At 48.7% G+C, this 22,070-nt stretch overlaps 1 protein-coding gene across 1 annotated transcript in view; it reads left to right on the top strand.

The window, feature by feature from the left end:
- The window catches only part of LOC144782887 (transmembrane protein 272-like), a 166,425-nt gene that overhangs the window by 135,353 nt on the left and 9,002 nt on the right, over positions 1-22,070 (top strand). The window contains exon 5 of the mRNA XM_078662140.1: positions 19,618-19,797. Within this exon, the coding sequence (XP_078518266.1) occupies positions 19,618-19,797 (180 nt within the window). The remainder of the gene's footprint in view (positions 1-19,617; positions 19,798-22,070) is intronic.

The raw sequence follows: 22,070 nt of genomic DNA on the forward strand, positions 1-22,070 counted from the left end.
ACAGACCAGCATAGCTGACAAAACACACCTGTGGGAGAGGATCGTCAATAGGGTCAATGCTGTTGCACCCATCAGGCGCACCAGCTCGGTTTGCCAGGCCAGGTGGTCTGATCTGCGGAGGATGGTGAAGCGCAAGATGGACGAGTACTACGCCCAGAGCCAGTCCACTGGAGGTGGTGGTCCCCGCTGACCAGTACAGTACCATCCCTAGGAGGAGAAGGTCATGGCCCTGCTACCACCGGTGGGAGTAGATGGAATTGAAGGAGTCGTGGAGCCTGGTGAGTATACCAACAACTCATGTAACATGGGGGGACTCCCAGCAGTGGCCACACATATGAAGGGTGGGTGGATATGACTCCCAGTAGAGGCCAGACATAGGAGGGATGGGTGCAGAGGACTCCCAGCACTGCCCAGACATAGGAGGGGTGGGTGGATATGACTCCCAGCACTGCCCAACAGTATGGTGGTGGGTGGATATGACTCCCAGCAGTGCCCAACAGTATGGGGCTGGGTGGATATGCCTTACAGCAGTGGCCAACAGTATGGGTGCGGGTGGATATGACTCCCAGCAGTGCCCAGCCATAGGAGGGGTGGGTGGATATGACTCCCAGCAGAGGGCAGGCATAGGAGGGGTGGGTGCAGAGGACTCCCAGCATTGCCCAGACATAAGAGGGGTGGCTGGATATGACTCCCAGCATTTCCCAGACATAAGAGGGGTGGGTGCAGAGGACTCCCAGCAGTGCCCAGACATAGGAGGGGTGGGTGCAGAGGACTCCCAGCAGAGGCCTGACATAGGAGGGATGGGTGTATAGGACTCCCAGCAGTGCCCAGACATAGGAGGGGTGGATGCAGAGGACTCCCAGCAGAGGCCAGACATAGGAGGGGTGGGTGGATATGACACCCAGTAGTGGCCAACAGTATGGGGGTGGGTGGATATGACTTACAGCAGTGGCCAACATTATGGGGGTGGGTGCAAGGGGCAGGGCCTAAAGGCTTCAAGGGAAAGACTGATAAGGGTGCAAGTGGGAGTGTAGGAGGGTGCAAGGGGGATTGTGAATAATCTGAAAAGTTGCTAACCCCCATCAACAATACTGTGTACATCCATGCACAATTGCACTCATCCCATATGGCCCAGGTACACACCAATGCCTCATGCCCAATGTACAGGGAGTGTGAAAGTACTGACAACATAGCTGACACGAGGCCCTGGTGTAAGCAGCACAAGGCCCTCCTGTGACCACTGCAAATACCAACACCAGGACAACAAGGACAGATATCTTGAACAGGAACTCTCAATCACTGTGATGGCAGCATGCCCTATGGGGGAACAGCCACACCACGAGGGACGCCCAGTTGCAAACCTGACTCAAACTACCAGCACAGCCTGTCACTCACACCCCTTACATATACTTAGCCACCTAGGACAGGCAATGGAGTGCCCTACTGTCACAATCGTCATGTAACACAACAAATACAGATCTGATGAAGCATCCAAGCAAAACATGAACGGTGCTGATGCACAAGTCCCTTGCGCTGATACCGCAACACCGTAGATTCACCTCAGTGAGGCAGTGTATGCAGAAAATCGTGCCATGGTGCTGGGTAATGTCAAGGTGATGCACCTTGGAGATGTCCCACGTACTAAAGCCCAGCGTCAGAAGTCGGTGTACTGGTTGTGTTGTGGTGTGCGGTGTTTGCCTGTCATGGCTCAGCAACACCTCCTAAAAGTTGCTGACTGTAATCTTAAAGATTTTACTCACTCACTTCTATGCACATGCTGCCTCAAAACCCTGTGCATGCTTGAAGCAGACGTAAGGATTGACACAGCTTTGCGCAGATAGGGCCACACAGAGTATAACAGGATGTGCCTTGTACCAGCTACACAACTACAGCAATGTGCCACTTCCATGGCACAGATGCGTGACGCAGCTGTTCTGTTCTTCCACCATGGTGATCCACAGTTTTAATGTGTTGCATCCATCTTGGCATAGCTGTGATGCATGATGAATCCCAAATCACTGCTGATATGCCTGGCTCTGCCAGTCATTGTAAATAGACCCTCACATGTCAATGATTCCTGAGCACAGATCAATCTGACCCCACAAAATAAACATCCACAAGTGATCAATATGAAAAAAACAAAGCAGGTGGCACAGTGACAAAGACAATGTATATGGAAATTTTATGTTGTATTATATGGCATTAACATCTGCTGTCTCTCACACCCACAGGGCAACGTGCGGTATCTACCCCCAACCAGGGGGATATGGATCCCAGTCCCAGGCTCCGCAGGATCCTGATCCCACCAACAGCGACGCCTCTCACCACTCCACAGATGACACAGACCAACCTGGCACCTCTAGTTCCCAAACCCGTGCAGCAGCTGGATCAGGGCCATCTGTGCCAACCACCACACCCATTCTTGCCATATCCCAGCAGACAGCTCGGACCCCTGCCCACGATCCACAACTGAGCCAGTCTGACAATGAAGGACAAGGTTCGCCGGACACCCAGGAGGTGGCAGACAACACCACCACTGTCAACCCTCAGGGGTCCCGGCGACCCGATGTGCCCACTACAGCAGGCCAGGCTAGTGTGGGCAGGGGTAGTGGGAGTGGCACAAGGCGGAGGCGAGAACCTGACCAGCAAGCTGCAGGGTCCGGTATATCTGAACTGAGAACCATCATGGAGGTATACCGGCGGGACACCAGGGAGTTCTGCCAGGGAGTGGGGGCCCTCATTGACTTTACAAAGCAGCAGGCCGAGCAAACCGCCAGTCAACGACAACACCAAGGACGGATGGAGGCAAGACTGGCTGAGCTCTTGGCAGTGCAGAGGGACATAAGCCACTCACTCCTTCGGATCGCTGACAACATGCAGCAGCATCCCTTTGTCACCAGGCCAGAAACATCAAGGCAAAGACTGACAACAGGCACAGGGAGCAGTAGGAGGCGGAATCGTCCGACGGAGCGTCCCAGGCATCGTCAAGGCCTGCATATGAGGGTCCCCCAAGGAAGGTGGGTCATCCACGGAGAAGACGTTGAGAGGCAGTGGGGCATGCGCATCTCCCAGGTCACCTGGTCTGGCATCTTGCCTTTCTGTGCAACAGCATCACCTTATTGACTTTCCAACTCTCCCACATGGCTTTGCTGGTCGCAGTGTGACCAATGATGCCAAGCAATGTGTGATGGACTCTCTTGACTCAAACTGCAAGGCATCACATCTCCCTTTGTGAACTTTGTATTCCCAACATTTTTGTACAGCACCTACCACCTCCTCACATTTCACGCACAAGATGGTCAAATAAATTTGACAACAACTATACGTATTGATGTACTAATTATTTTTCCCAGACTCAACAACCTACGCGTGGGGATATGTCAAAGTATGCCAGAGTGTAGAACAAACTAAAGCCATCCATACAGTGGAGTCTGAGTCCGGTTGAGGACACACATAGGTCACAATGTATCACCAACTACATACATGGAGGGCAATACTCACCTGTGATGGTTACTATCTGCTGAGGGGGGGATGGCTTGCCATACTGCTATGACAGACAGTTACGGAACAGTCCCATGAATGTGTAGAGGTCATGTGTAATGTGTAGGTGTCCAGGGAGGGAGTACCAGGTCTGTTTGTTTAGGTGGGAGAACTATCACCCACATGCAGTTGTATTGTGGATGTGATGAATGGTCCCCAGGGCAACGGTGGCTGGACGGACTTTCGCCAACGGGTGTAGTTTGGCAGATGTACATATTTCAGCTACTATGGGCTTGGGGTGTGGAGTGCCTACTGAGTTTGGCAGAGGAGTATGAAGTTGTTCCTGCAGTTGACTGTGGGACTATTGTGCGTATCTAAGGTAGGCGGTCATGTGGCTGTGGCAGAGGAAGTTGAGGATGATGTATGTGCATGCACCATGTATGTGCACAAGTACTGCTGGAGTATAGCTCTTGTTCCTGCATAGATGTTGTTGCCATAGTACAGCTGCCTGGTGTCGTGGACCTGGGTGGCTGTCTGTTTTGACTAGGAGTGGATCTATCTGAAGATCCTTTCCTGCATGTGGAGGGAATTGCAGCATGAGGTAGTGATGGTGTTGTCTTGGGGAATTGGATGCAAACGGTGACGTACCAATGCTGGATGTTGGTGTGCATCTCATCCAGCCAGGACTTGCTCTACCTCTGACCCATGTAGTCTGTGTTGGTGCGGACCTGTGTGCTGATGTAGTACTCCAATGTCTGAGGATCAATCAGTTGTGTCGATTCCAAGCTCAGTAGTCTCAGATTTTGACACAATTAATGGTGAAGCCTCTCTGCTCGATTAGCAGATGTGTCAATCCAGTTCCCCTATGGACCCCATGCCCGCAAAGCAATACAACATCCTTGCTAAGATTCCCAAACACCATTTGTACACCATTTGTAACCTGTACCTCAGATTGGCCACTAATCAGGATGGCTGCAGATACCTGTTACTCCTGCCCATCTTGAGTAAAGGCTAGAACAGCCCATCGGGTTAAATGTGCACACAATTAATGACTATTAATATGATACTAGATGGCTTAGCAGATATGTGGGTGTAGGCTTGGAGAGCTGTTGATGATAGTTACACTGAGGATGGGCCGGGTGTTGGCGTGAAAGGTGAAGTGCAGAAGTTTGACAATGCGGAGTGTGTCCTTGGTGTTGTATGTGACTCAGAGGGTGTACCATGTAGAGTCTGGCAAGTCATACTCCTGGAATCTTGTTCTGGTCCCTGCGGGTGTACCACTATCTGGCAGTGATGGCAATGTTGAAGTAGTGTGCTGAGGTTGTGGACAAACAGGTCACATGAATGAAGGCGATGTGTTGAGCTGTTGTGTTGATGAGTTGACAGATAACAATGGGCTGGTGGTGGAATTAGCGTGTGTGCAGTATGAGGCACATGACCTCGTTGTACGGACATGCACTGTTATGTGGTGCAGCGTGGTGTTGGCAGTATGAGTCGCACACACAGCCTGCAAAGGTGTCATGTGTGCACCTAGGGATTGCCTGATCCCAGATGGATGAATGTCTGGCCTACACTGTGTGGAGGGTGGCTGGAGCATGAGTCTGTTGTGTTACCTGCGTCAAGGATGGCCCAGAGGGTCCTGCATTGTGCACGTTGCATGCGCTGATGGTCCTGCCTTTCGTAGGTGGTGCAACAGTGGCATAGACAAGTTGTGGAATGCCTTAAGAATGGATGGCTGAAGGGCCATCTTGGAGGCGTGTGTGTTGCAGAATCAGGACACTCGGAGTTGTGGTGTTGGTGGTGAGGCAGCAGCATAAATGACTAGAACACATGACGGCAGAAGGGTTGACACACCATGAAAAACTAGTACACAAAGAGAAGGATTATTGAAAGGCACCCTGTAACATGTGTATGCAAAGGAAGGAGTGTGTGGTTACTCATGGGTCACTGCACAAAACTTGTTGAACACTCACAAATTATGATGGACACAGGATCAGGCACCAAAAGGACAAGGGGGGCACAGGACACACAGCGTCATCTGGTGTTGCCTTCCCATTGTGGGTAGCCAGCTAAACAAGACATACCCAACCATGTATGTCATGCACTATATGGACCATTAGCCATTTAAAAAACAGCATGCATGTTGCCACATTACACATAAGCACATACGTACAAACATTGTAAATAAAGACATAGATGACGCGTGGAAACTGGCTGAAGATCTGCGGTGACAGTAATGATGCACTACATACTGTGGGTAACACATTCACTACACAAAATTATCACGTTTGCTATGAGGCCATGCTGCTTTGCACAATGTACATGGTCAGTGGCATTGCTCTGATGAAGATAACAGACATGCAATGATGTTGATGTTACCTGTAATGCTGTTCAACCAATAGCAACACGACTGCCAGGGACTGTCGGTACCTTTGGGCCTCAGAGTTGTGTGATTATTTATTTATTTATATAATTTATAAAGCGCACTGTAACCCTGCGGGCATCCTGGCGCTGAGAGATAGATCGCAAGAAGGCGGTCAGCTGTAAAAACAAACAGAAAGTATACCAGCAGAAGCTATTGCTATCGCACCTGGGATGATTATGCCCTCGGAAAAAGACAGGTTTTGATTTTCTTGCGAAACAGCAGCAGTTCATATGTTTTCCTGATTTCAAGCGGGAGGCTATTCCAGAGGCGGGCCGCTGCTACACTGAACACTCTTCCGCCCTGGGTCACTTTCTTTACCCTGGGTATTCTCACAAGGTTGGTGGAGGAGGAGTGGAGGGTCCGGGTGGGCTCATACCACTGGAACTTGTTCTGAAGTGGCTTGGGACCCTGACCATGCAATGCTCTGAACACAATGCATAAGGACTTAAATAGGATCCTTTGAGGTACTGGGAGCCAATGTAGGTCTGCTAGTGCTTGTGTGGTTGAGAATCGACGGGTTCGTGAGAGTGCTAACTTGGCTGCTGCCGCCTGGATACTCTGTAGTCTGGCAATCAGATATCCCGGAGATTCCAATAACAGGGCATTTCAGTAGTCCAGGCGGCTAAGGATGGTACTCCTGACTACTGACTATGCTGAAATGGGTCCATCTCCCAATAGCCCCTTGGTCTGAGTATAAATGACAGACACAAAATGGTGATCAGGCGAGGGAAGGGGAGGATGGGAACAGCAGGGAGTGAGATCTGAAACAAAGGTAAAGAAGCATAAGCATTCCACACTTCTTGTCACAGAAATAACAGAATACCTCTGGACCTATACTGTAACATTTACACATGTGAAGTATGATCACAGCCACTGTATCCTAATTGGGAACACATATTTGGATATGATACAAGATCAGAACATTGAATATGGACACATAAAAGGTAGCAGAGTTTGTCACCTAAATGAAGGGGGTGTAACGCTCACCAGGACAGCATCAATGCAATGAGATCCATGCGCTTATCTATAGATTCACAGTGTATGAATGAGGCTCAAACTTACAGTGAATATAATGTGTGGCAGTGCTACTCACACAAAGCCCACAATCTGTATTCATCCCAGGGAATCAGTGACGGTCATGAAGGCAAATGACACATCACCCGCAAGAGCCCTAAGAAGCTCAACCAACGAGGAAGGGAATTATCTAAACACAAGGTAGCCCTGCAAGAGCCTGCCATTGGCTTGTCCAACTGTGCCTTATGATGCCTAACATGACAAGCAGGTCACAACAAACTACAAAGAGAGAAATCATTTACAAATCCAATAAACCACACCTACCGTGACCAGGATATGCAGCACAGCACAAAAGAATCCTGGGATTGACGTCACCCGACTGGTGCCACAGACGTGTAAACATTATCCACAGCACAACGTTGTGACGTCATCAGTGCTACATACCTGCCATCATGGGAATAGAAAGTTAACATCAACTTACAGAGAAGGCTTGCAAAGCAGTGTTCTCCACCGGCACAGGGGTAGCAACATGACTGTGACATGACATACGGGCACAAGGGGCAATGCATCCCTACGAACAGACTCACAGGACAGTTGACAGACCATGTGGGACATACACTATCCCACAACATGGTTGTTTGCAGATCAAACTGTACTGGCACACAGGATAAAGGGGATGAGCCAGACACATCCTGCAGCACACAGTGAGACTGCAATTCCACACAGAGCCTGTTGTTGAGATGTCCCACGCTATGTCAACCGGTGTCTGCGGCAATGTGTTTGGGGCTAGTATACACACATTGATGCATTCACCAGTCAAAAGTCCACAACAGATGACTGTCAAGAAGGGTGACTGTTCTGTCATTGGAGTGGTGTAACATGCAATTTGATCAATGGGAATGGGACATGTAAGTATGGTTCAACAACATGCACAGAAACAGTTCACACACATTCGATAACCATACCAACCCAATACAGCCTGTTTGGATTTCTTACCAGAACTGACATTTCCACATGTCTGTGCATGGCACGCTGATTCGGCACACGTTGCAATCATCATGGGGAATAGCAGGAGGACTAAGATGACACAAACAGACAACAGGCAGAGCAACCTGCAAATAACAGGCACACAAGGCTTTACATTGAGAATCAATATCCTACAGGCATGGTCATGTAAAATACACCAGCAATGTAGTACACATGTACATTTCAGGATCACTCATTGTGCATATGTGTGTGGCCGAACATCAGCACTTGTGTGACACATCACAACATACATCAAAGTGACTTTCCATACAGTCAGCTGGACACACAGTTTGCAACAAATGCCACTCTATGCTACAAGCTTGCACAATAATTCACAGTGACTCACCATTAAGAGAAGAAGTTGCGTATGAGCTGACTCCGGATATCATCCTCCTCCTCCTCATCACTTTCATCGTGGCCAAGGCCGGCATCCTCAACGGGTGGATGTTCCAGCTCGTCAGGATCCAGGATGAGTGGCACAGCCTCCTCAACTTCCATGTTGTGAAACATGCAGCACACGATGGAGATGTTACACAACTTTTGTGGGGGGTATGGGAGGGATCCACCAGTCTTATCAAGGCACCGGAATCGACTCTTCAGGAGTCCAAAAGTCCGCTCTATCACTCGCCTGGTTTGCCCTTGTGCATTGTTGTACCGCTGGTCTGCAGCTGTTCTGGGATTGCAGAACGGTGTCATGAGCCACGGCATGTTGGGATATCCCACGTCTCCTACAAGTAAACATCATGCAAAAAAGTGTGTAATGAGATGCCGTCATACATAAAATATAAATGAGACATACAGGACAAACAGAGTTTACCCACCATCAATACATATTCGCTCGTTGTGCAGCTGCAGCATCATCAGTGGTACCCTGCTACGCCTCATGATGAATGCATCACGGCACGATCCTGGAAAACGTGCACAAACATGGGAAATCAGCATGTTAGCAAAACACACAACCAGGGCATTTATTGAGTGGTAATGTTTCCTGTTGCGGTAGGCCTGCTCCTAAGCCTGTGGTGGCACCAAAGCCACGTGTGTACCATCAATGGACCCAATGACATGTCGCATCCCTCCCAGGGCATAGAAGTCACCCTTGACATCTGTCAACTCTTGTGCAGTTGGAAATGTTATGAACTCATCAATGTGCTGCAACATAGCAGCTAACACATCACGTAGAACACGGCTGAACATATATTCTGTAAGTAAGTATTCTGGCCTATCACACTGTACTCCAGAAACAAAAAGCCCCTCCCTCAGCAGCACAGATTTAAGGCTGCATGTGTCTGTGAGTGAGCACTTGCCTGCACAACATTGCAGTGGACCACACTGCTGCTGTCTCTGCATTCCCTGGACTCTGAATTTGCTGCCCATGGAGTGGGCACCTGCATTCAGTGCGGAGGAGAACCAGGCCCTGCTGGATACCCTCCTACCAAACTACAGCAAGCTGTATGGGAGACCAGGGGAGCAGGTGAGTGATGACTGCACTTCCTTTGACTGTGCACCTGTTGTGTGAGTGGCACTACGGGCATTGGGTATTTGTGGAATAGACATGCAATGTGGTTTGGCAGTGAGTGCCGGGTGTGTACATTGTGCTGTCTCCCATGCAGAGCATGTTGTAGTTAAAGTGTGTTTACTCCTTACTTGCATGATGCTAACTGTGACATTCAATGCATTCTGATTTACACATTCTGCTTTGCCACGCTTTGCAGGTTCTTTAGCCATAATTTACTGAGCTGTAATAGTGTTCACCCCAGAGTGACAGCTGAATGTACTCACTGATGTTTCTGTTTTTTGTGGACCTGTGGTGATGTTGTACAAATGCTGTGTTTGAACTCATGGACATTGAAGAGTGTGAATGTTCCTTGTCACCTGGCTGAGTGTGTATGTGATGTTTTGCACCACAGCTGCATGGCGTATGCAGCAGCTGTAGCCATCTGATGTGACAAGTATGCTATGTTGTGTGCCCGACTTGCACAGTTAGCACAACACCTGTGGCACCTCTTTGTCAAGTAGGACATGTGCAAAATGAAGGTTTTATACACTGTTGACACTGACAGGCGAGTGATCTGTGCCAGGGTGTGTCTGTCTGGTCTGCTGAGTGTTCTTAAGTGGAGTAGGATATGTGACAGATTGTCATGTGCTGTCCCACAACCTGCATTTGCATGTGTTGTACAGTGTGTGCCATGATCAGTGAGTGTGTTGCACCCCTTATGCCATATGTTGACTTTCAAAGGCATGTGGTGTGTTTGGGTTTGCCCAAATGCCTAATTCACATGGACAATAATGCAAGTCCTGTCAGCATCCTATGTCCTATTCACATTATCAATGGTGTGCAAGTATGTGTCTCTGGGACATGGAGCAGGTGTACTGATGTTGATTCACTTGTTCTTCCTGACAGGTATCTGCCTATGAGAAGGGAGAGATATGGATGGAGATCGTCAGGGCTGTCAGGAGTGCGGGGGGGCCATTGCCGCTGCCTGAGGAATGCCAGGAAGAGGTGGCAAGACATCCGGTGCTGTACCCGGTGTATCGCCCGGGTCCAGCTGAATATGGAGGCCCCACGCCGGCATGGTAGAAGCCGCCACCTCACCCCCCCAGATGCTCTGGGTCCTGACAGTGGTCTTTCCAGACCTCCAAAGGCAGTTGCAGGCGGGACAGCAGCAAGGAGGGGGTAGGTACATGGCTGTTTGTAGTGTTCTGTGTCAGCTGCTACTTGAGGTGCTATAAATCCTGGAAATACTCCCACAGTTGGGGTGTCTGGTCAGACAGGCTATTTGTGCATTGTATCTTCAATTCCAAATATTCAGCTGGTGCTCTTTTTCATCCCTTCCCCTCCTCCACAGGTGTCCCCTGGTCTGTGTGTTTTCACATTTGCACATGTTCCTCTAGGGTGCAAGGTAATTAGACTGCACATTGATTAGCACATCATGTGTGAGGGACGTTTGTGACATGTGTTGGTACCATGCCTGTGACCTGACCTGTGCACTGTGTTTGGCCTTCACATGTGTTTGCACTGATGATGAGTCTCAACATAGGAGTGTGCGGTTTAAAATGCACACACTTGCAGCATGCATGACCCATGTTGCATTCTCAGACATCATTTGTGAGATATGCATATTGTCATGACGGGTAATCCTGAGACAGTGAGCATTTTCTAGACCCATGGATCTGTGTGCCCACTACAGTCCCCTGAGACACCCTGGTATCCAAATCATGTGTTTCATGCAACACTGTGCCCATTCTATGTGTGTTCAGGATGGGTCAGCGTCTGTGGGATTGGTGCCTTGCATAGTTTGTATTTATCATGTGTCTGCTACATGTGCACACTGGCCATAGATACAAGATTTGGCTTGTGCATGTTCACACTGGCCAGTGCCTGTGTGCCTATCCAGAGCAATCTGTTGTTGTTTGGTTGTGACTAATATGTATTGCCAGCCCCACGAGGTGACCTTGGTGTAATTTTTGTGAAGTTTCTGCACTGTTTATGTTACCCTGATTCTGAGTTTTCACTTCTTGGGCTGTATCAATCACATTGACTGAGTGATGTGGGTGTTGTGCTGGAGTGGTGTAATGGGCCTGCCTGTTTGGCCCTTGGCAGTTTTGACCTGTGGATGTAAATTGTGTCTTGGATTTTTAAACTAGGCACTTCCCCTGTGATGGTGGACAGTGCTCTCATTAGGGGATTTACAGGCTATGTCATTTGCTTCCAGAGATGATTGTGCCTCAATCTTTTTAGCCACATGTATGTACTTCTGGGTCAACACTGTTTTGTCTTGGTGTGCACACTAAGGCATTGACATTTAGCATGTGGATAAGGGTATGTCCACGATGCAGCAATGGTTTTGGACTACACAATTGCAGGCACATTAGCTTACGTATTGCCGTGATTTGGGACATGTGGGCCACTTCACATGACATCCAGTGGGTGTTATGTGCTAGCAACTGTATGATCTGGTGATAGATGCCCCTGTGTGGACTGACACATTAGAAGTTGTCTCACATTGAGGTATGTACCGTGGCACTCCCAGCACTTGTTAAGAGTTGTTCATGTTTTGAATGTGTTCATATGACAAATTGTGTAGGTAACACTTATGTGTCTGCATTATAGTTGTTTCACAAGGTAGTGCACACCAAAAAACATTTGCAATGTTTTGGATTAGCAGGCAGCTTTTGGAGGAGGCCAGTGTTCGTGATTGATGGTGTGCCTTGATCTACATAGACATGTCCATACAGTGTTCTGGAGTGCTTGAGAGTCCTTTGTTGTCAATTGCACAGACTAATGCGTGTCAAGCCATCAAGACCTCCGTTGGAGCATGTATATGGTACATGATCCACGCCAGTTTGTGACAGTGTTTCATTGAAAAGTGTGTCAGCTGTTTCAATGAATGTGTCTATGTTTTGGGGTGCATTTCCTTGTGAGAGATCTTTCATGCAGGCACCTACGTGTTATGTTCACAAGATGGCAAATTTACACATGCAATGCATATTGAATGTGTGAAGTGTGATGAGTCCCAAGATGTCAACAATTTGTGACATTAGTTTTCACCAAAATGTACTTACAGGGCTCAGAGTGTGGTGTCACCTTGGTGAGTGAGGTGCGTTCGTTTGCCCTAAGGGGCAACACAACTGTTTATTTCTTTGTGAACTTGAGGTGGCATCACTTCATTGTATAGATCTGCTCTCCTGTAAACAAACAGAAGCTACTCAGTGTGACTCTCATTCAAGTTGTGGCCGGGTCTGTTTTTTGGATCCTTGTGTCCAAGTAGAATTGCGTCTATACCAACTGGGCAGTACTAGTATCAATTCTGTGCTGAGCTATCTGGCTATTGCTCATTAAGCCTGCCAAGATTTGCAGTGTGACCAAATGATTTTGTGCTCATGTGTAAGATGTGTACAGGTGACTGATGCATTTTTGTTTCTTCTCCTTGCCCACAGCATCATCAACCGACACAGGAGGAGACATCAGCACGGACCAGGAGGAGGGACCCAGCTGCAGTGCCACCAGCGCAGAGGAGTTGGAGGGAGCTAGTGGCACGGAGGGTGAGGGGAGTCAGACGGCCTGACCTTTGGAATGCGACACCTCTTACCATGCGGACGGCTCGGCTTCTGACTCCCAGGAGGAGGGGGAGTATGCGGCAACAGCAGCTACCATCGCTGTGTCCGTCCCCACCTCCTCCAGACCCATCTCCACCCTCCCAGTTGCTCCGGTCCCTTTTGTCCATGCTGCCCCCCATGTCTCCTTCAGCCCTGGCACCGCAGCCCCTGCCCCTGTCTCCCCTGCTCTCCTCAGTGCCGAGTCTGTGGACCTACTCTGGCAGATTCATGATGGTCAGACATCAATGCTGACTGTCCTCCATGCCCACACTGCTATTCTGACACAGTTGTTGTCATTCATGGAGGGCATGTCAGCTGCGATGTCTGACCAACGTCGGATACTAGCGTCCATGGACTCCTCACTGACGGCAACAGTTTCACTCCTGCAGCGGTCAGTCCCCCCCTCCTTCTGACCGATCCACACCCCCCTCTCCCATACATGTCCCAAGCACACGCCGACGCACAAGATCACGCACGCCAACACCCGCAACCAGCACACCACCACCACCTAAGTGTAAGCGCAGATCTCCTGGCACACAATCTCAGAGGGATGCAGGCACACCCACAGGGACAGGGGTCAGACGGCAGCCACGCAGCCACAGAGACAGTACGCCTGACTCACAGCCCTCTACCTCCACTCCCATTGTGTCCCCGGGTGCAGGTGGTGGAACTGGCAGCAGTGTGCAGCGCTGAATATATTTCCACCTTTGGCGCTGCACAAGCCACTAAGGAGGATTCCTCCCCCCCCTGCACCCACAACACTTGCCCTTCCCTCAACTGTCCTTGCGGTGCCAGACCCTGACCCTGATGATGCCCCTAACGGGTCAACCCACCTTTAGCTCCAGAATGTGCAGGCAATTTGGGGGTCGACAACCTCCACAACGTCCCCCAAACAGACTTCAAAATGGACTGGCCCTTGGCCTTGTTGGAGACAGGACTCATTTTTAAATTACTTTTACTTTGGAGCTGAATAAAGCATTTGCTTTTTCATTCTAAACTATTGCATTTCAGGTACTTGCTTTAGGTGCTGTGTGCCTAGGAGTTGATGTCATGTTCATGTTTGGAGATTGTGAAATATGTATATTTTATGATGCTAATGAGGATGGACCATGGTATCTTTGTGCCATCACCAAGTACCAGCAATTAATCTTTGGTTGTGTGTGTTCAGTTTGCCAACAGACATTGTCCCAAGGAGTGTCCAATCCTCAGTTATATGATGAGAAGTTCACTACAGACAGTTGCACAATGGTTGTGCTGACATGTGTGCATATTCCCTATGTTGTTGAACGTTCACTCAACAATGGCCATGCCTGCTCACAGATGACTACTGATCATGACTGTGTGCTATCCATGCGACTCACTGTACTTGTATTTAGAGTATGTAGAGATGCATTCATGGACACATTCACCCTTTTTCCCAATATGCAGATGTATAATCACAGCCTTACCCTTATGTTTGTATTGGTTCTGCAGGGTATTTGTGCACATGAATCACAATGTTGTGCATTGTATCTAAGGTCTTTCAACCATATTCCGTCCATGAGCAAGTACATGTTGGTGGTCATGACTAGCACCTGGACATCCATATCAGCCCAGGGATGTACATGACAGTGTGTGTTCCCTTTTGCTGTATTTGTTTGTTGGGCTGTTACATGACTATACTCTATTGTGTCATGATGGTAGGGTGTGTAGATTGCCTGCAACCTCCAGGGGTGGATATGCATGTGGGATCTGTCATCACACCCACATGTGGTGTGTCACAATGTGTGTGACAGATATCCATCATCCGTGTAGTTTGACACTGCTGTAAGTGATGTGTTGCTATGGCACTATCAGGACTCTCACAGGTTAGGGTTGTAAACATAGCTCCATGTAGTTGAGGTATGATGATGACAATGCCCCCCTATAACTGTGCCCTGCTGGGAGTCCTCTGCACCCACCCCTCCTATGTCTGGGCACTGCTGGTAGTCATATCCACCCACCCCTCCTATGTCTGGCCTCTGCTGGGAGTCCTCTGCACCCACATCTCCTATCTCTGGGCACTGCTGGGAGTCATATCCACCCACCCCTCCTATGTCTGGGCACTGCTGGTAGTCCTCTGCACCCACCCCTCCTATGTCTGGGCACTGCTGGGAGTCATATCCACCCACCCCTCCTATGTCTGGGCACTGCTGGGAGTCATATCCACCCACCCCTCCTATGTCTGGGCACTGCTGGGAGTCCTCTGCACCCACCCCTCATATGTCTGGGCACTGCTGGGAGTCATATACACCCACCCCTCCTATGTCTGTGCACTGCTGGGAGTCCTCTGGAGCCACCCCTCCTATGTCTGGGCACTGCTGGGAGTCATATCCATCCACCCCTCTCATGTCTGGGCACTGCTGGGAGTCAGATCCACCCACCCCTCCTATGTCTGGGCACTGCTGGGAGTCATGGCCACCCACCCCTCTTATGTCTGGGCAATGCTGGGAGTCATATCCAGCCACCCCTCCCATGTCTGAGCACTGCTGGGAGTCCTCTGCACCTACCCCTCCTATGTCTGGGCACTGCTGGGAGTCCTCTGCACCCACCCCTCTAATGTCTGGGCACTGCTGGGAGTCATAGCCACCCACCCCTCTTATGTCTGGGCACTGCTGGGAGTCATATCCACCCACCCCTCCTATGTCTGGCCTCTGCTGGGAGTCCTCTGCACCCACATCTCCTATCTCTGGGCACTGCTGGGAGTCATATCCACCCACCCCTCCTATGTCTGGGCACTGCTGGTAGTCCTCTGCACCCACCCCTCCTATGTCTGGGCACTGCTGGGAGTCATATCCACCCACCCCTCCTATGTCTGGGTACTGCTGGGAGTCCTCTGCATCCACCCCTCTTATGTCTGTGCAATGCTGGGAGTAATATCCAGCCACACCTCTCATGTCTGGGCACTGCTGGGAGTCGTCTGCATCCACCCCTCCTATGTCTGGGCACTGCTGGGAGTCATATCCACCCACCCCTCCTATGTCTGGGCACTGCTGGGAGTCATATCCACCCACCCCTCCTATGTCTGGGCACTGCTGGGAGTCCTCTGCACCCACCCCTCTTATGTCTGGGCACTGCTGGGAGTCCTCTGCACCCACCCCTCCTATGTCTGGGCACTGCTGGGAGTCCTCTGCACCCACCCCTCCTATGTCAGGGCACTGCTGGGAGTCATATCCAGCCACCCCTCCCATGTCTGAGCACTGCTGGGAGTCCTCTGCACCTACCCCTCCTATGTCTGGGCACTGCTGGGAGTCCTCTGCACCCACCCCTCTAATGTCTGGGAACTGCTGGGAGTCATAGCCACCCACCCCTCTTATGTCTGGGCACTGCTGGGAGTCATATCCACCCACCCCTCCTATGTCTGGCCTCTGCTGGGAGTCCTCTGCACCCACATCTCCTATCTCTGGGCACTGCTGGGAGTCATATCCACCCACCCCTCCTATGTCTGGGCACTGCTGGTAGTCCTCTGCACCCACCCCTCCTATGTCTGGGCACTGCTGGGAGTCATATCCACCCACCCCTCCTATGTCTGGGTACTGCTGGGAGTCCTCTGCATCCACCCCTCTTATGTCTGTGCAATGCTGGGAGTAATATCCAGCCACACCTCTCATGTCTGGGCACTGCTGGGAGTCGTCTGCATCCACCCCTCCTATGTCTGGGCACTGCTGGGAGTCATATCCACCTACCCCTCCTATGTCTGGGCACTGCTGGGAGTCATATCCACCCACCCCTCCTATGTCTGGGCACTGCTGGGAGTCCTCTGCACCCACCCCTCTTATGTCTGGGCACTGCTGGGAGTCCTCTGCACCCACCCCTCCTATGTCTGGGCACTGCTGGGAGTCCTCTGCACCCACCCCTCCTATGTCAGGGCACTGCTGGGAGTCCTATCCAGCCACCCCTCTCATGTCTGGGCACTGCTGGAAGTCATATCCACCCACCCCTCCTATGTCTGTGCACTGCTGGGAGCCATATCCACCCACCCCTCCTATGTCTGGGCACTGCTGGGAGTCCTCTTCACCCACCCCTCTTATGTCTGGGCAATGCTGGGAGTCCTATCCGGCCACCCCTCTCATGTCTGGGCACTGCTGGGAGTCCTCTGCACCCACCCCTCCTATGTCTGGGTACTGCTGGGAGTCCTCTGCACCCACCCCTCTTATGTCTGGGCAACGCTGGGAGTCATATCCACCCACCCCTCTTATGTCTGGGCACTGCTGGGAGTTATATCCACCCACCCCTCCTATGTCTGGCCTCTGCTGGGAGTCCTCTGCACCCACCCCTCCTATGTCTGGGCACTGCTGGGAGTCATATCCACCCACCCTCCTATGTCTGGGCACTGCTGGGAGTCATATCCAGTCACCCCTCTCATGTCTGGGCACTGCTGGGAGTCATATCCACCCACCCCTCTTATGTGTGGGCAATGCTGGGAGTAAAATCCACCACACACTCAGATGTTACGCACCGTACCCCAACAATATTGACGTCTGTGCGGCTCGTGTCACTATTGCACTGGTGCCATACGCGAGTGTGACGCACGTACCCCTGAATTAGTGACGTCTGTGCGGCTCTTATCACTACTGCAATGATGATGTATTTGAGCGTGTGACGCACCGTACAAGTACACTTCCGTTATTGAGGTACGTTGTACTCACCGTATGCGCCGTCGTAGATTTCTATGCACCAGGTCGTAGGCGTACAGGACTGGGATGACACGGCCGTTGGGGTTCATGGCGAGTCTGTCGCGTACCGGGGTGCGGTTCGGGCCGGACTCTGCTTTTACGGCTGTTTTCAACTCCCGTTGCAGAAGGGTCGTACGGAGTGTCATCAACACAGATCGTACTTGTTGGGCCGGAAACTGCTGGCTGTTTACGTACGGACGACACGTACTGCGTGACCCGGATATGAATCGTATGTATTTTTGTGTTGTATGGTGTTTGGTACGATTCGTATGTAGATATGCTTTGTGTTAGGATCATACTTCATTGTACGTACGGGGACGTTGTAGGTGTACGAATCGTATGGGAAAAACGCTCCGTACAGCGAATCTTGGGGGATTTTACCGGATCGGAATTGGCCCCCTAGTATCCTTCTTCCCTATCTGACTCCATTCAAGAAACAGTGCCTTAATCCCCGCATGCAATGGTTTACCCTTTTTGAATCCAGAATTCAAGCATGACGTAGTCAGAGTAGAATAGTCAACAATCCAAGCAATGAGTACAGCTGCTCTATCACGCAGGTAGTGTTAAAAAGTGTGATCAAAAGTAAAACCAACTTTGACCGAAGGTTCTGTAGTGACATGAGAAGGTAAAATAACATAACGCTCCACTTATCAGCCTTTGTTGTTTCATGCCTTCAGTTGTATCATTTTCGATTTATTGCAGCTTATCCTGAATGTGTAACTCATTCCAAAATGTTATTTGGGACTCCTTCTTAAATGCACAATATTGAGGCCCTCGAGTTAGTTTGCTTTAATCCTGCTTGGTTCGCTGGTTCTAAATTTTCGGTGACCAGGGCTGCCAGGAATTCGACCTTTGCCCTCCTAACACTTGACCCGGACATTTGCTGGGCTCTGCAGGACACATGTAAATAAGAGCCAGTCGACTCAGCCTTCCATAATCCCGGAGCTGATAAACCTAATACATTTAAACGGAGTCATAGTAACAGCTATTACATACAGCACTTCGAAGAGAAATGAGGGTGGTGGGAAATGCTCTGTAAGAATAATCTATTTTTGTTTTTCATTATTGATATCACAAAATGCTCAGAGCTGAATTTATGCTGGCAAGTGAAAAACCCCAAGAGTAACCTCTCAGTTATGGCATGTCCCAAGCTGGCAGCGGCATGCCACCCTATGTGATAGACCAGTGCAGGTGTGTAGGGTTCCTAAGAAGGTGAGTGGGTGGACTGACACCTGGAAAATACCTTAGCCGGATCCACTGAGCCTGAGAGCTTTCTGTGGTTGCATGCTTATTGTCATGCTGTGCAGGGGTCCTAAAGCTGATCCAATGGGGAATAATGAAAGAAACTCTGGACACCAATTTATGTTTCATGACAGTTATACTGGTGTCCATCACTTGCATAGACATTTTCCCAAGAACAAGTAGAACTAAGGGCCCCATTAGGAAGTCCGCCTGCCACCCTAGCGGTGCTGGGACTGGCCGATAGGGGTGCGGCGGTCTCGCACCGCCAATTAGGATGCAACCACCACCCTGGTTGCCGCAGTACCCCCGCCATGGTAATATGGCTGGGGGTAAATGTGGTTGTGATGGCGGGCAGATCACCACCACCGGCCGGGTGGTGGTGATCTGCCCGCCATCCTAATGGGGCCCTGAGTTCCTGTCTCATATTTCCGGCTTGACCAGCTTTGGCTTTCTTGCCCACATTTCTTATATGTGACGCGTCTTTGGATCTTCTCTGACAAAACCTTTTTTATACTTGTAAATAGACTAATCTCCAGTAAAAGGCAATATATAATAAGTGAAAAATATGATTTTAAATTCTATGTGCCTTTAAATATATTAATGACACCTTTGACATATCTGTTGATTTTACACCCACAGGTGCTGTGTACATGGATCAGTGCACCATCCAGTCCTTCATACCTCTCTACCTCCTGGTCCAAGGAGTCATTTTTCTCATACTGGGAACCCTTTTAGCTATTTTTTTGATGAAGCCATCAATGTTAATTATAGCTGCTGTCATGATGTTGAACATCTTCTGGTTTTGCTGGTTCATATCAGGTAGCTTTCTCTTTTTTATCTTTTGGGAGTCACAAGATAGGGGGGCGTGGAGGGATGACTGTGACATATAATGCAAATGAAATGCACTTACCATAAATCGATACCCACAAGATGGCAGGCAAGAGAAAAGCATGTCACTCGCAAGATGGCGGTTAAGCATGAAATTCCACCCAAGAAAGAGTCAGACAAGAAAGGCCTCCACTCTGTAGGTAGCAAATGAGCACGAAATCTTATAAGATGCCATGCAAGTGTAAAATACCAGACAAAAGATGGCAGGTGTGTAAGGAACACCATTGCCATTGTTTTTAGAAAAGCATAACACACCATATAGTACGTAGCAGGTTAAAAAAAATGATGTTTTTGGCTATGTATAAATTGTTTGCCACAAACTGAATTGCCTCTTGACAATTATCAGATGATTTATGCCAGAAAACCATATACCAAAATACTTTCTGACCTGAATGTTGGGCCAGATGTATGACCCTTACAATTTGCGAGTCACAAATTGCATAGTTTTACGACTGGCAATTTGCGACTCTCAAAATGTAATGTACAACAGTGTCTCAGATACTGTTTGCGATTCCTAATGGGGACGCAAATTGCCTGTCTGATTAATATTAATAAGGCAGGTGCTATGTGCGACCCCATTGGGAATGGCTTGCACTCCCAGGGATGGTGGCCTGCTGGGGTCAGTGGACCACCCTGCCTGTGACTGCTTTTTCAATAAAAAAGTTTTTCGTTTTTAGATGCAGCCCATTTTCCTTAAAGGTATGCATTTAAAAAAGAAAAATGAAATGTTTCTTTTTCATTTTTTAAGAGTAGGCAGTGGTCCATGGCGCAGATTGCAGTGGCATTAAGTAAAGTGGTGCAGAGTAGAGTGCAGTGGCATGGAGTGGAGTAGAGTGGAGTGGACTGGTGTAGACTGCATTGGCATTGAGTGTTGCAGATGATCGTGGCATAGAGTGCAGCGGTAAAGAATTCAGTAGTGTACAATGCAGCATCGTAGAATGTAGTGGTGTGATTAGAGTGGTGCATAGAAGAGTGCAGTGGTGCAGAGTACAGTTGTGCAGAGTACAGTGGTATAGAATGCTGTGGTGTAGAGTACAGTGGTATAGAGTAGAGTGGTATAGAGTAGCGCTGAGTTGAGTGGTGTGGATTCAGTGCCGTGGTCTAGAGTGGAATGATGCTGAATGCAGTGGCGTAGCGTGCAGTATTGCAGAGTAGAGTAGTATTGAGTGCAGTGTCATAGAGGGTTCACTGATACAACATCGATGTCAAAAATATCGATGTAAAAATTATTGCAGAAAAAATATAGAGTACAAAAATATCGACTCCCATACCTAAATAGGTAAGTACAAAAATATCGACTAAAAATATCAATCTAAAAATATAAATTTAAAAAATATCAATTTAAATATATATGTATGACATAATGTATATTAAATATTGATAATATTTTTACAAAATAAAATACATTTAAGATACATTTTAATAAAATATAACAAATAAACGTAATTAAAAAAAGATAAACATATACACATAATAATTTACACACATATATTTACTCTAAAACAATTAATAAACGTATTTTTAATTTATTTTAAAAATTTAAAATTATACCAAAATAAAATGCTTGTATATAAAATATGAAATAAAAACATTCTATAATAAGTTAAAACAACTATTAAAAGATATTTAAACTTAAATTTCCCAATACAGTTAGTGCAACAGCAGGGAAAGTGTTATGTAGAAGAAAGGTAAAAATCATGATTCGCACTCCAATAAGTACAACAGAAGGGAAAGTGTTGGATTGCGAAAGGATAAAAATTACTATTCCAACTGTAATGAGTGCAACAGTAGGGTAAGTGTTGGGTAGTGGAGTGAGTAACTTTACTATTCCAACTTCCATCAGTGTAACAGTAGGGAAAGTGTTGGATACCGGAAGGGTAACGTTTACTATTCCCACTCCAGTGAGTGCAACAGTAGGGAAATTGTTGGATAGTGGAAGGGTAAAAATTACTATTCCCACTCCAGAGAGTGCAACAGTGGGGAAAATGTTGGATGGTGGACGGTAGAAAATGACTATTCCCACTCAAATGACTAAAACAGTAGGGAAAGTGCTGGATAGCGAAGGGGTAAAAATTACTATTCCCACTTTAGTGAGTGCAACAGTAGGGAATGTATCGGATAGTGGAGGGATTACATTTACTATTCAAACTAAGGCGAGTGCAACACTAGGGAAAGTGTTGGGTAGCAGAGGGGTAAAAATTACT

The sequence above is a fragment of the Lissotriton helveticus genome, chromosome 9, assembly GCF_964261635.1.
Source record: "Lissotriton helveticus chromosome 9, aLisHel1.1, whole genome shotgun sequence".
NCBI classification, from domain to species: Eukaryota; Metazoa; Chordata; class Amphibia; order Caudata; family Salamandridae; genus Lissotriton; species Lissotriton helveticus.